A 15,177-nucleotide genomic window follows, 5' to 3' on the forward strand; every position below is an offset into this window, starting at 1 on the left:
TCGAGTACATGAACGCTGTGCTTGGCCATCAGCCCAGAGGACTCTGAGCTTCACATCTCCTCACCTGAACGTTTCTTTAATGTTCTCCTTGTGAGCTGAGGGTTGTTGTCTCTGCTGCACGATTCAATCCACAGGCAGATGTCCTGCTTCTCAGTCCAAATCCATCATTCCATCAGTGATGGTGAGCTGTTCTGGTCTGTATGCACTGAAGCAGTCCCAAACCATGACCCCACCATAGATGCTTTTGGACTGCGGGAACATTTTCGTAGCTGTGGTCACTCCATGCTGCAGGAAGTACAAACTGCCAAAGTTCTTGGAACCTGTTTAGCTGCTAATTCAGGACTTTTACTCTCTGAGTGACAAAGTGCATGCTGATTGGTGCACCACCATCACTCGCCATTTAAAACCGTGTAATCAACAGTTATCTCTACAAATGGCAGAAACCATGGAGAACAGGAACTCTGTTCTTCTCTGGCCTCACCTCCACCCTCATTAATTGCAGCGTCACTATAACAGTTTATGTGAAAGTGCTTTGTGGTCCTCGGCTGAGACAGTTGTGGTTCTCAGTGCTTTCTTTCTACTCACGCTGCTCTCCTCCGTCCTCTAAAGAACCTTCATCACCTGCGTTACAGGCAGTGGTGATCATTTTCTGAAGTCCTCGCTCTTCTCATCTGTTCAGGACTCACTTCCTAAAACATGCGGAGATCTATACCTGAAAACACCTGTTTCAAATATCGTTTTCACCCATAATTAAAGGGTCATATTTGAATGCTATTGAACTGCTTTCTGTTTAAAACCTTTTAGGATGTTTTAAGTTGCACTGATGCAGAAAAGAATCTCAACCTTTTTCCTGGAGCCAGCGCTCCTCCTTAAAGCCCAGACTTAACAGACCAGAGTGTAAACTGTGCCAAAGTGTAGGTCAGGGTGGGGAACTCCAAGGGCCAGTGTCCTCCAGGTTTTGGATCTCACAGTCAACGCACCTCAACTACATGATGAGTTCATTACCAGGCCTATGGAGAACATCACGACATGTTGAGGAGGTCATTTAGGCATTTAAATCAGCTGTGTTGGATCAAGGACACGTCTAAAACCTCCAGGGCCCTCGGGGCCTGGAGTTCGACATCCCTAGCGTAGGTGAAAACTATCGTGAGCCATCTTTGTGTCAGAGTGTCTTTGATTTTGGACCTTTGACCTCCTCCCCCAGTTCAACAAAACACCCTCCTTGCTGTCTTCAGGGTCAAAGGTCAGAGGTCGCAGAGCTCCCCGCTGTCTTCATCTCTGCTCCGAAATGAGACGATTGTTTCTAAAAGTAAAGTTTTCAGGTGTTTTGTTGAGTTTGTTCTTTTTCTAGAACTTTCTGCTTTCTGTTCATTCTTATCTTTCCGTCGCTGCCGTTTGGCAGCAAAGAGGAAAGCTGCCAAAATAAAGACATTAAAATTTGTATTTTTATTCTAATAATATTATGATTCTTCCAGTTTGACTTTTTTCTGATTCTTTATGTTTGTAGCTGATATGAAGATATTTGTAGAGTTATAAAAGCTGTTCCAAGCTGAAGGTAGAGCCTCTGATTAAACAGCCATATTTACCCATAAGCCATATGTGATTTCAAAGCCATGCTGTGCATAAAAACCTGTTTTATTGTTTGTCCGAGCTGAGTCCACCTCCTGCTGTCGACACACTGTAGAAACTAAACCTGAGATGTAGCGATCGTAGTGACTGAAGCCTAGAACCAATGAGAGAAATGATGCTTTAATGATTCTGTTTTTTCTATAAAGATGTTTGAATAATGTGTCACAAAAATAAAAGCACCCAAAGCTTTAAACTGCTTTTTAAACCGAGCTCTGAGCTCGCGTATTCAGAGCCTCCTGTTTGTGCTGCAGATTCTCTCCACAGACTGTTTCTCTGTCCTAATTTCTGCTGTTCAGACACATAAAAACCAAATAAAGCTGAAGTAGAAAACATGTCTTTGTTGATCATTTATTTAGCGGACGAGCTGCTCATGCAGCGACACCTGAGGTTTGACAAGGTGAGTTTAATGTACAGTCATGTGAACTGCCGATAAAGACACGTTAAACAGATTTGTGACTGCATCAGCACTAAAACTGTGCAGCAAGAGATTGATGGCCGAGCAGCTGGTGCAGGTGTGAGGTGAAGTACTTTTGTACCTCACCTTAACACCCGGATATCACCTGGGTATCATCTGCATAGCTGTAAAAATGGATGCAGTGTTTTCAAATAGTATTAAATAAGGGAAGCGTACATTAAGATCACTGGTCCCAGCACAGAACCCTGAGGAACTCCACGGCCAGTTTTGGGTGTTAGGGATTACAAAGTAACAAGTTACTGTAATCACATTACATTTCAGTAATGCAGTAATGTAATCGCATTACAGTTGCAATTATGTCATTACTTTCATTGAACAAGTTCTTGAGATAGTGCCAGCTGGACAGAAAGAAAACATTCTTGTATGGTACAGTCAGCTGATTCAGTTCATGTGCAGGAGGAGGACAATGGTGGAGCAGCACAGCGATAGCGTTCAAGGAGTGGAGATGTGGGCATTGCTTTTATTTTACTACACAAAAGGACAGGAAGACGGTAGAGTGGAAAGTGCAGCCAGGACACAAACAACCAGACTTTTCTACTAACACAACTTTGACTTGTAACAGTCGTAATAGTGCGGTGTGCGTAAGTTGATGTTTAGTGATGTCACAAGTATTCACCACTGCCCTCTGTAGAGCGGCGTGCTCACACATGGACCTCATATCGTTACCTCACTAACTCAAAGTATGTTGTATGAACTGTATGTTGGTTGTATGAACTCTGCTCACTTCATGTATGATGAGACCGCAGCCGTTCAGCCGGGCTTGTAAGGTTGGCGTTTATTAAAGGACAAACACTGTGGAATTCCCACTGCCACTATGGTCGCAAGCTTTTGACTGTCCTGCTGAGTGTGTCGGCTGCCTCCTGTCGACCACTGAATACAGTCCACGTTACAGACACTTTGCTAACATGTGAACGGGTGGCATGCTAACGCTAAGCTAGCCAAGAACCCAGAGTGTTGTTAAAGCAAAGGTTAGCTCAGCATCCAGAGCCTGAACTTATGAGCTCATCTTTAATTTGAGTTAATAAGTGATAAACTAAAAACCAAAGTCCATATGTGTGCGGTCATTAGGAGGGCTTTGCGTTGGTGTGTGGGACTGTAGCCTGTAGGTAACTGGTAACAATGGGTTTGAGGTCATTTTGTAGAGAAATCAGAAAGTAATGTAACCAGTAGTCTGACAACATACTTCTCCGGCGAGGAATTAAATAAGTTACTACATTACTTTTAAGAAAAGTAAAAGCTAATGTGTGATCCATTACTTTTCTTGAGTAACTACCCCAACACTGCCAAGGATGATAACATTGCTAAAAACCTGAAACACAAACAAACATGCATGAGTCACATCATGGGTATGGTCACATTTGAACCTCCAAAGCTGCAGTTCCTCTAACATCCAGCAGATGTACCAGTGAGTCAGTCCCCAGAGACTTCCATGCCCCCACAGGTCACCTGTTTGAACTGGATTAAGGCTTAAAGCTTGCATCATTAGGGGCGTGACCTCCTTGACTAACAAGTGGATGGTGAAACAGGCAGCTGTAGCTGCTCGCTGTCCGCTTGGCTGAACTGGATCTCTGGACCACGTTTGTGCTGTCAGACATCATCTAACCAATAACATGACTGCTGTGAGGTCACCATACTAACAGACTGAGAAGGCTGAGCTCTGAATGAGTGAGATTTGATGTTGTTGTATGCCACGCCTATACAGCCTCTGGATGCAGACACATCCTGTTGTCTTAGAGCTCCACCCTGTGGTTCACAGAGGGAGCACGTCCATTTTGGAGGTGTCCCTGACGAGGTCATCCAGACACTAGAAGCTGCTCTGTGGATTCAGATGAGATTAATGATTGATTGAGATTAATGAGAAAAAAAGATGCACTTTAATTTGTAATCAAGAGGCATCAGCATGCTGCTGCTGTTTGACTGCAGTCACTTCTCTTAAAGGCCTGACACAAGGGTCAGAGGTCAGCGCCTTCTCTCTGAGCATCATCTGTGGAGGGCGTGACAAACCATGTGATCTAAACTGATAAAGTCAACATGCAGACAAAATGACCGCGTTATTCTGATTCTGTGGCAACAACTCTGCTCAGGCGCCTGCAAATAAAAATCACCTGACACAAAGCATAAGTCACATGCTAAAGTCACGTGCTTTCATTGGCTGATCTGCTGCAGTCTGGTTGTTGGTGGAGGGCTGCGGCTCGTGCTCCCTGCTGTGAGGACCCTCTCTGGTGGACATTCGGTCTATGTATTGGGACGAAGTGTCTGCATCACTCCTCACCCAGCGGCAGCAGGCGGCGAGGTCGGCCCTAAAGGACGGCGTGTAGAAGCCGTAGATGATGGGGTCGCAGCAGGTGTTCAGGTTCCCAAACACAAAGAGGGCGTGGTGGACGTACTCCGGTGTGATGCGCAGCATGTCGGGCTGGAACCAGTACCAAATCCCCAGCAGGTAGTATGGCGTCCAGCACACGACAAAGGACAGCACGATGACCACCGTCATCTTCAGAGTCTTCATCCGAGCCTTTGGGATGATGTCGGTGCCACTGCGACGCAGGGGCGACTCACCTGCTGAAAGAGGGAGTGTCTACATTGCTGATCATACAACAAATCAGCTGTGATGGCTGAGAACAGGTGTGGTTCAGATGCGTTACAGGTGTTGTTCACAGATGTGTTACCTTTGTCTCTCAGGTGCTGCTGGTGGATGTGCAGCAGGATGCGGCTGTAGCAGCAGCTCATCACCAGCAGGGGGACGACATACAGCGTGGTAAAGTGAAACATGTTGTAAACAGTTTCCTGCCAGCGGCGACTGAAGCTACCGTGAGACGCACACTGAGTGAAGTCCACCGAGTCCACCCTGATGGTCCTGAAGATAAATAGCTAATGGACGGACAGAGTCACACTTTGGAGGCCTCACATTAGTATTTCTAACAATAAACAACAGCTCATTAGATTAAAAATCCAGATGTGACGTCCTGGTCTGAGTTTCAGTTTTGCTCTGAAGCTGCTCTTACTTTGAACTAGCAACTGACGTCTCAGGATCGGTAGCATGCCTTATAGAAACAAAGGGGAGCAGTTAGCCTGAGCTATCAGCAGGAGGTTGTGCATGGATAATCCAGAGCATTCCTGCCAGGATTAACACGCAGTCAGAATTTACTGCAGGAACTTTCACCTGGATCAGCTGCATGTGAGAGCAGCCGGCACCTGCTGACAGGTGGAGAAGCTGCTGACTGCTCAGACAGGAGGATCTCTAACAAGAAAACGTGATCATTTAACCTGCTTTAATAAAATCAAGTTTCTTGTCGCCTCATACATGTGGGTGCAGAGCGAGCAGCAGGTGCACAGGTAGCAGCAACACACAACTTAATGTTATGTTACATGACAGACTGCTGCATTCACTTTTCAGCTGTGGAAAAAACTCATGTCTTTCATAACAAAGCGAGTCATCTCCAGGTGTTTTATTTTTCTCGTATACGTCAGAGACAAAACTCCAACCGTGAGTTACCGTTACCTCTGCTCTCAGTTACCTCTGATCAAAGTTACCTCTGCTCACAGTTACCTCTGATCAAAGTTACCTCTGATCAAAGTTACCTCTGCTCACAGTTACCTCTGATCAAAGTTACCTCTGATCAAAGTTACCTCTGCTCACAGTTACTTCTGCTCACAGTTACCTCTGCTCTCAGTTACTTCTGCTCTCAGTTACCTCTGTTCTCAGTTACTTCTGCTCTCAGTTACCTCTGCTCTCAGTTACTTCTGCTCTCAGTTACCTCTGCTCTCAGTTACCTCTGCTCACAGTTATTGCTGCTCTCAGGTATCTCTGCTCACAGTTACCTCTGCTCACAGTTACTTCTGCTGACAGTTACTTCTGCTCACAGTTACTTCTGCTCACAGTTACTTCTGCTCTCAGTTACCTCTGCTCACAGTTACCTCTGATCAAAGTTACCTCTGCTCTCAGTTACCTCTGCTCTCAGTTACTTCTGCTCTCAGTTACCTCTGCTCTCAGTTACCTCTGCTCACAGTTACCTCTGCTTACAGTTACCTCTGCTCAGTTACCTCCGCTGATAGTTACTTCTGCTCACAGTTACTGTTAGATTTGTATTGTTGATTGTCATTTATGCTTAGAAATATTTACTTATATATGCTTAGAGTTTTGTAATTAGTTGTAGATTGGTAGAGGTTTTGATCCTTGATAGTCTGCAAACTTTGTGTGTATTAGACAGCACTTTGGGAGCATGAGAGGTCATACCGTGTCTTATTATTTTATGGTAGGATTAACGTAGTTGCGTCTGTTCTAGTCTAAGTGCTCTTTGTTTAGATGAACTGCAGGACTTCCTCACCGTGTTATCTAGGATGAACCATCTAGGGTGAGGGGGAGGCTACCCTCTTCCTGACCAAGGATGTTTGACCCTTTGATCAGCAGTCCCCACACACACACACACACACACACACACACACACACACACACACACACACACACACACACACACACACACACACACACACAGGCAAGGTACTCTTTGTGTATGTAGACGTCATATGTTAATGAACTTATGCATATTCATGTAACCTCAATAAAAGGACAGTGATACGGGAGAACGGACGAGAGCTACTGGGGTCAAGCGAAGGAACGGCGCTCTGTCTGGTTCTCTCCCGTGCACGAGTACCATGAAGAAGTTTGCCTACTTGTGTCTTGCTTGCAGTGTAATTATATTGTCTTAACGTTCCAGCGAATAGGTTTATGCTACAAACCTATCAGTTACCTCTGCCCACAGTTACCTCTGCTCACAGTTACCTCTGCCCACAGTTACCTCTGCTCTCAGTTACCTCTGCCCACAGTTACCTCTGCTCACAGTTACCTCTGCCCACAGTTACCTCTGCTCTCAGTTACCTCTGCTCACAGTTACCTCTGTTCTCAGTTACTTCTGCTCACAGTTACCTCTGCTCTCAGTTACCTCTGCTCACAGTTACTTCTGCTCACAGTTACCTCTGCTCTCAGTTACCTCTGATCAAAGTTACCTCTGCTCACAGTTACTTCTGCTCACAGTTACTTCTGCTCACAGTTACCTCTGCTCTCAGTTACCTCTGATCAAAGTTACCTCTGCTCTCAGTTACCTCTGCTCTCAGTTACCTCTGCTCACAGTTACCTCTGCTCTCAGTTACCTCTGATCAAAGTTACCTCTGCTCTCAGTTACCTCTGCTCTCAGTTACCTCTGCTCACAGTTACCTCTGCTCTCAGTTACCTCTGCTCTCAGTTACCTCTGATCAAAGTTACCTCTGCTCACAGTTACTTCTGCTCACAGTTACTTCTGCTCTCAGTTACCTCTGATCAAAGTTACCTCTGATCAAAGTTACCTCTGCTCACAGTTACTTCTGCTCACAGTTACTTCTGCTCTCAGTTACCTCTGATCAAAGTTACCTCTGATCAAAGTTACCTCTGATCAAAGTTACCTCTGATCACAGTTACTTCTGCTCACAGTTACCTCTGCTCTCAGTTACCTCTGATCAAAGTTACCTCTGATCAAAGTTACCTCTGATCAAAGTTACCTCTGCTCTCAGTTACCTCTGCTCACAGTTACCTCTGCTCTCAGTTACCTCTGATCAAAGTTACCTCTGATCAAAGTTACCTCTGATCACAGTTACTTCTGCTCACAGTTACTTCTGCTCACAGTTACTGCTGCTCTCAGTTACCTCTGCTCTCAGTTACCTCTGCTCTCAGTTACCTCTGCTCTCAGTTACCTCTGATCAAAGTTACCTCTGCTCTCAGTTACCTCTGCTCACAGTTACCTCTGCTCTCAGTTACCTCTGATCAAAGTTACCTCTGCTCTCAGTTACTTCTGCTCACAGTTACCTCTGCTCTCAGTTACCTCTGATCAAAGTTACCTCTGCTCACAGTTACCTCTGCTGACAGTTACTTCTGCTCACAGTTACTTCTGCTCACAGTTACCTCTGATCAAAGTTACCTCTGCTCTCAGTTACCTCTGATCAAAGTTACCTCTGATCAAAGTTACCTCTGCTCACAGTTACCTCTGCTCACAGTTACTTCTGCTCACAGTTACCTCTGCTCACAGTTACCTCTGATCAAAGTTACCTCTGCTCACAGTTACCTCTGCTCACAGTTACCTCTGCTTACAGTTACCTCTGCTCACAGTTACTTCTGCTCACAGTTACCTCTGCTCTCAGTTACCTCTGATCAAAGTTACCTCTGCTCACAGTTACCTCTGCTCTCAGTTACCTCTGCTCTCAGTTACCTCTGCTCTCAGTTACTTCTGCTCACAGTTACCTCTGATCAAAGTTACCTCTGCTCACAGTTACTTCTGCTCACAGTTACCTCTGCTGACAGTTACCTCTGCCCACAGTTACTTCTGCTCACAGTTACCTCTGCTCACAGTTACCTCTGCTCACAGTTACTTCTGCTCTCAGTTACTTCTGCTCACAGTTACTGCTGCTCTCAGTTACCTCTGCTCTCAGTTACCTCTGCTCTCAGTTACTTCTGCTCACAGTTACCTCTGATCAAAGTTACCTCTGATCAAAGTTACCTCTGCTCACAGTTACTTCTGCTCACAGTTACCTCTGCTCACAGTTACCTCTGCTCACAGTTACTTCTGCTCACAGTTACTTCTGCTCTCAGTTACCTCTGATCAAAGTTACCTCTGCTCACAGTTACCTCTGCTCACAGTTACTTCTGCTCACAGTTACCTCTGCTCTCAGTTACTTCTGCTCTCAGTTACCTCTGATCAAAGTTACCTCTGATCAAAGTTACCTCTGCTCACAGTTACCTCTGCTCACAGTTACCTCTGCTGACAGTTACCTCTGCCCACAGTTACTTCTGCTCTCAGTTACCTCTGCTCTCAGTTACCTCTGCTCACAGTTACTTCTGCTCACAGTTACCTCTGCTCTCAGTTACCTCTGATCAAAGTTACCTCTGCTCTCAGTTACCTCTGCTCTCAGTTACCTCTGCTCACAGTTACCTCTGCTGACAGTTACCTCTGCCCACAGTTACTTCTGCTCTCAGTTACCTCTGCTCTCAGTTACCTCTGCTCACAGTTACTTCTGCTCACAGTTACCTCTGCTCTCAGTTACCTCTGATCAAAGTTACCTCTGCTCACAGTTACCTCTGCTCACAGTTACTTCTGCTCACAGTTACCTCTGATCAAAGTTACCTCTGCTCACAGTTACCTCTGCTCACAGTTACTTCTGCTCACAGTTACTTCTGCTCACAGTTACCTCTGCTGACAGTTACCTCTGCCCACAGTTACTTCTGCTCACAGTTACCTCTGCTGACAGTTACCTCTGCTCACAGTTACCTCTGCTCACAGTTACTTCTGCTCACAGTTACCTCTGCTGACAGTTACCTCTGCCCACAGTTACTTCTGCTCACAGTTACCTCTGATCAAAGTTACCTCTGATCAAAGTTACCTCTGCTCACAGTTACCTCTGCTCACAGTTACTTCTGCTCACAGTTACCTCTGCTGACAGTTACCTCTGCCCACAGTTACCTCTGTTCTCAGTTACCTCTGCTCTCAGTTACCTCTGCTCTCAGTTACCTCTGCTCTCAGTTACCTCTGATCAAAGTTACCTCTGCTCTCAGTTACCTCTGCTCACAGTTACCTCTGCTCTCAGTTACCTCTGATCAAAGTTACCTCTGCTCTCAGTTACTTCTGCTCACAGTTACCTCTGCTCTCAGTTACCTCTGATCAAAGTTACCTCTGCTCACAGTTACCTCTGCTGACAGTTACTTCTGCTCACAGTTACTTCTGCTCACAGTTACCTCTGATCAAAGTTACCTCTGCTCTCAGTTACCTCTGATCAAAGTTACCTCTGATCAAAGTTACCTCTGCTCACAGTTACCTCTGCTCACAGTTACTTCTGCTCACAGTTACCTCTGCTCACAGTTACCTCTGATCAAAGTTACCTCTGCTCACAGTTACCTCTGCTCACAGTTACCTCTGCTTACAGTTACCTCTGCTCACAGTTACTTCTGCTCACAGTTACCTCTGCTCTCAGTTACCTCTGATCAAAGTTACCTCTGCTCACAGTTACCTCTGCTCTCAGTTACCTCTGCTCTCAGTTACCTCTGCTCTCAGTTACTTCTGCTCACAGTTACCTCTGATCAAAGTTACCTCTGCTCACAGTTACTTCTGCTCACAGTTACCTCTGCTGACAGTTACCTCTGCCCACAGTTACTTCTGCTCACAGTTACCTCTGCTCACAGTTACCTCTGCTCACAGTTACTTCTGCTCTCAGTTACTTCTGCTCACAGTTACTGCTGCTCTCAGTTACCTCTGCTCTCAGTTACCTCTGCTCTCAGTTACTTCTGCTCACAGTTACCTCTGATCAAAGTTACCTCTGATCAAAGTTACCTCTGCTCACAGTTACTTCTGCTCACAGTTACCTCTGCTCACAGTTACCTCTGCTCACAGTTACTTCTGCTCACAGTTACTTCTGCTCTCAGTTACCTCTGATCAAAGTTACCTCTGCTCACAGTTACCTCTGCTCACAGTTACTTCTGCTCACAGTTACCTCTGCTCTCAGTTACTTCTGCTCTCAGTTACCTCTGATCAAAGTTACCTCTGATCAAAGTTACCTCTGCTCACAGTTACCTCTGCTCACAGTTACCTCTGCTGACAGTTACCTCTGCCCACAGTTACTTCTGCTCTCAGTTACCTCTGCTCTCAGTTACCTCTGCTCACAGTTACTTCTGCTCACAGTTACCTCTGCTCTCAGTTACCTCTGATCAAAGTTACCTCTGCTCTCAGTTACCTCTGCTCTCAGTTACCTCTGCTCACAGTTACCTCTGCTGACAGTTACCTCTGCCCACAGTTACTTCTGCTCTCAGTTACCTCTGCTCTCAGTTACCTCTGCTCACAGTTACTTCTGCTCACAGTTACCTCTGCTCTCAGTTACCTCTGATCAAAGTTACCTCTGCTCACAGTTACCTCTGCTCACAGTTACTTCTGCTCACAGTTACCTCTGATCAAAGTTACCTCTGCTCACAGTTACCTCTGCTCACAGTTACTTCTGCTCACAGTTACTTCTGCTCACAGTTACCTCTGCTGACAGTTACCTCTGCCCACAGTTACTTCTGCTCACAGTTACCTCTGCTGACAGTTACCTCTGCTCACAGTTACCTCTGCTCACAGTTACTTCTGCTCACAGTTACCTCTGCTGACAGTTACCTCTGCCCACAGTTACTTCTGCTCACAGTTACCTCTGATCAAAGTTACCTCTGATCAAAGTTACCTCTGCTCACAGTTACCTCTGCTCACAGTTACTTCTGCTCACAGTTACCTCTGCTGACAGTTACCTCTGCCCACAGTTACCTCTGTTCTCAGTTACCTCTGCTCACAGTTACTTCTGCTCACAGTTACCTCTGATCAAAGTTACCTCTGATCAAAGTTACCTCTGCTCACAGTTACCTCTGCTCACAGTTACTTCTGCTCACAGTTACCTCTGCTCTCAGTTACCTCTGATCAAAGTTACCTCTGCTCACAGTTACCTCTGCTCACAGTTACTTCTGCTCACAGTTACCTCTGCTCTCAGTTACCTCTGCTCACAGTTACTTCTGCTCACAGTTACCTCTGCTCACAGTTACTTCTGCTGACAGTTACCTCTGCTCTCAGTTACCTCTGCTCTCAGTTACCTCTGCTCACAGTTACCTCTGCTCTCAGTTACCTCTGCTCTCAGTTACCTCTGCTCACAGTTACTTCTGCTGACAGTTACCTCTGCTCTCAGTTACCTCTGCTCTCAGTTACCTCTGCTCACAGTTACTTCTGCTCACAGTTACCTCTGATCAAAGTTACCTCTGCTCACAGTTACCTCTGCTCTCAGTTACCTCTGCTCACAGTTACTTCTGCTCACAGTTACCTCTGCTCACAGTTACCTGTGGTGATGCAAGCAGAATGCTGAGGGTCCAAGCCAGTAGCAACATGCGTCGGTTCCTGCTGTGCGCACTCAGAGCATCCAGTGGGTGCAGAATCGCATGCTGGCGATCTAGGCTGATGACAACAAGGATGAAGGCAGAGGCGTGCATGGCGAACAGCTTCAGGAAGCAGAGCAGCTTGCAGAGCGCATCACCACCATACCACTGCACTGTCATGTTCCACACTGCATCCAGAGGCATCACCACAAATGTCATCATCAGGTCGGCTGATGCCAGGCTCAGCATTAATGGGCGCAGGTGAGATGCCAAACGCTGCCCTCGCCACACACTGACCAATAGGGCAAGATTACTGCAGGCAGCAAACAAGAAGAGGACAAAGGTGGCTCCAACTCGGAACTGAGCAGCCCGGGTGAAGCTGGGAGCCTCCCAGTCTGGTAGAGGAGGGTACTGGGAGGTGTTGTGAAGGGTAGTGGCTGTAGAACTGGTGGGGGGTAAAGACAACCTCAGGATGGACCAGTTACCTGCCATCCTGAAGAAGAAGAAAAATGAAAATGAAGTTTTAGAATCACAATCACATTCTTAAAAATTACTAACTGCTTTCAGTTAGTAAGTTTTAGGAGGTAGGGTTAACTTAGCACAAACACTAGCAGCAGGTACAAACTGTTAGCTTACCTTAGCACAAGCTATAAAAGCAATCTGAAACTGTTAGCTTAGCAAAAACCTTCTTATAACCATTTTCTTTTAGTCATTAAGCAGCGTATTCATTGGACGCTGAGCATTCATAGCAGGTACATTTGTGTACCTGTGCCCTCAGGGTTGTCTGACAGTTAAAATGTTTTCCTGGGGTCACACTAGTATGTTCTCCTTCATGTTATCGTTTGGGATGTTCTTCTTCTTCTGTATCTTATAACCAGTGGACCTTCTCTGCATTGTGATGCGAGGCTTCTGGGGGTCACTGAACCTCAGTTTGCAGAGACACAGAGACTTGGTGTACAGGTGTTTTATTTAGGTTTAATCTGTTCCTAAGTCACAGAAGATGATTCACTTGCTGACCTTTGATTGGATATTGCAGATCACCTGTCTGTTTCTCTCTTTGTCTACCAACCTGTAGTCCAACAGCTCTTATTGTGTAATAGACTTCCTATCTGTCACAGATAAGAATCTCCCTAAAGGCTGAGGAGAAGGGGATGGGGTTACCATGGTAACTGGGGAGTCAGTTGACTCAGGTTCACCTGTTAAAGATAAAAATAGCTCCAGCAGGAAGCCCAAGGCCTTTAAGTGTTGGTGCATTAAAAAGAACCAATCAGCGATCAATAATGCAGATGATAAATCCCAGACAATAGGGAATGTTTTCAACTGATTGGTGGAATGAACCTTCAGGCTTCTGATGGAGAAGCAGCTGAAATCTGTCTGGGCTGCTGTCAGCAGATGATGCTCACAGGTAGATGGAGGCGAATGTGCTCTCTGAGTGGATGCAGTCTAATGGTAAATATGACCATATGAAAACTGTCTCTAAGAGAAACACATCTGGTCCTTCACATGTGTTTCAGCACCACGAGTGTCCCATTTCCCCTCGTTGTTCACGGTGTGACGTCTGCTGCCCGTCACTACTGTCACCGTCACACACACACATCAGATGTTGCTATCCTAGTGGGGATATTCCATTGACACAATGCTTTCCCTAGCTGCTTATCCTAACCGTAAACCTAACCATAAAAATGGTAAATGGCCTGTATGGTGCTTTACACATTCAGTCATCCACCCATTCACACACTGGTGACGGCAAGCTACACAGCCACCCTGGGGCGCACAACCATAACCCAATTGTAACCCTGACACTAAAACCACATTTTGAGTGTGAAAAATGCCTTTAACTTGTGGGGACCTGGATTTTGGTCCCCCTGAGATAGGAAAACACACACACACACACAGGTCAGGTTACAGCTCAGAGGTCTGCAGCTAATTTTGGCTCCAGGATCAGTGTGTGTGTGTGTTTGTGGGTGTTCATTATATTACCTTGGCAACCTTCACCTCTGTCACTGCAGAGGTTCAGACTCCGCCTCCTACGTCTGACTGGCTGAGCTCCTTGGCCAGCGTGTTTGTGTCTGATGCTAGAGAGGCAGAGCCTTCACCAATCAGAGGGCTGGGTGGGAAATATCAGTGTGTTGAACAATGAACGAGAGTGTGTGTGTGTGTGTGTGTGTGCGCGCACGTGTATGTGTGAGTGAATACAACCTGTTAACTAAACCAAGTCTCCATAAACATGTGATTCAGAGCACCTGACCTTCAGCACTGACCAGTCGCCTGAAGGTCCTTAGTATTGTAAAGAGTACAGTGAGGTGAGATGACGCCTATGCACACACACTATGGTGACAGTCCTGTACAGCTCGAGCTGCTCACTCAGTCCAGACGATGGAGGTGAACAATCACCAACAACCTGCACCGCCGTGTGCCACGCCAGGGGCGACAATGGTGAACTAGAGCACAAACTTCCTGTTAAAGTTCTTCTTCTACGCCATCAAACCCAGCCCCTCTTACTTCACCTCCGTTTTGAATATGCAAATTAGTCCCAGCTTCTAACTCTCGCCACACATCCACCTTTTACCTGCAGCTCAAGCTGACCTGCTCAAAGAAAAAGAAGGGTGTCTCCTCTCTGCAGTGTTAGAAATAAAACAGGAAATAACAAGATGACATCATCAAACAGCTGTTCTGGGCTCATTGCTGTCAGATGATCCTTCAACAGGTTAGCCCCACCCCTCAGGATGATGTGATCAGGTTGAGTTTGATCAGAGAGCTAAGCAACAGACCAAGCTCAGTTCACAATCACATCAAAGCACCTTCACTGAGGCTTTTATTGTGAAAGGGTTTGTTTCTACCTGCTCAGCAGCTATGGATCGTTTCTCCGCCTCAGGTCGGACTCCTCTGTTCTCCTCCTCTCCTCCTCATGTTCTTCCTGCACTCCAGCACAGCAGAACCCAGAAGAACCCAGAGAACCGCCTCTGATCCTGATCCTCAGCTGCAGCAATGAAGAGAACCACTGAGACTCAGACAGGCTGCAGTGAGGAGGAGGAGGGGGAGGAGCTACAGCACTGTGTGTGTGTGTGCTTCCTGCTGAGTCAAAAATCACTGTTTCAATAGTTTCATCACTAATAATTTAATTACAATTAAATAATAAATGTTTTACACAGAAAAACAGTCCAAAGAA

At 46.1% G+C, this 15,177-nt stretch overlaps 1 protein-coding gene across 4 annotated transcripts; it reads right to left on the reverse strand.

Moving 5' to 3' along the window:
- Positions 1-1,526: 1,526 nt before the first annotated feature.
- Positions 1,527-15,034, reverse strand: LOC147319877 (gonadotropin-releasing hormone II receptor-like). 4 transcript variants are annotated; one of them, XM_086312739.1, is made up of 4 exons: positions 14,849-15,034; positions 11,973-12,501; positions 4,771-4,972; positions 1,527-4,660 (listed from the first exon to the last, which is right to left on the reverse strand). In XM_086312739.1, the coding sequence occupies exons 2-4, from the start codon at positions 12,498-12,500 to the stop codon at positions 4,227-4,229; spliced, it is 1,164 nt and encodes a 387-aa protein (XP_086168865.1). In that variant the 5' UTR covers position 12,501; positions 14,849-15,034; the 3' UTR covers positions 1,527-4,226. The 4 variants fall into 4 exon arrangements, with proteins under 4 accessions (XP_086168865.1, XP_086168864.1, XP_086168863.1 ...); XM_086312738.1 differs by lacking the exon at positions 14,849-15,034 and adding an exon at positions 13,026-14,501 and having other exon boundaries at positions 1,528-4,663; XM_086312737.1 differs by lacking the exon at positions 14,849-15,034 and adding an exon at positions 12,645-14,501 and having other exon boundaries at positions 1,528-4,663.
- Between the last annotated feature and the right edge of the window lie 143 nt (positions 15,035-15,177).

Source organism: Aulonocara sp. 'chitande type north' Nkhata Bay, linkage group LG11 (assembly GCF_057382095.1).
Source record: "Aulonocara sp. 'chitande type north' Nkhata Bay isolate Kocher_YH1m ecotype deep benthic linkage group LG11, A_spYH_male_GT1.1, whole genome shotgun sequence".
NCBI classification, from domain to species: Eukaryota; Metazoa; Chordata; class Actinopteri; order Cichliformes; family Cichlidae; genus Aulonocara; species Aulonocara sp. 'chitande type north' Nkhata Bay.

Coding starts and splice junctions, on each gene's coding strand:
- LOC147319877 (XM_086312738.1), bottom strand. CDS start 12,500: ATGGCAGGTAACTGGTCCATCCTGAGGTTGTCTTTACCCCCCACCAGT. Junction 4,973..11,972: donor TTCTGCTTGCATCACCACAG/GTAACTGTGAGC, acceptor TCCGTCCATTAG/CTATTTATCTTCAGGACCAT. Junction 4,664..4,770: donor GCAGCACCTGAGAGACAAAG/GTAACACATCTG, acceptor TCCCTCTTTCAG/CAGGTGAGTCGCCCCTGCGT.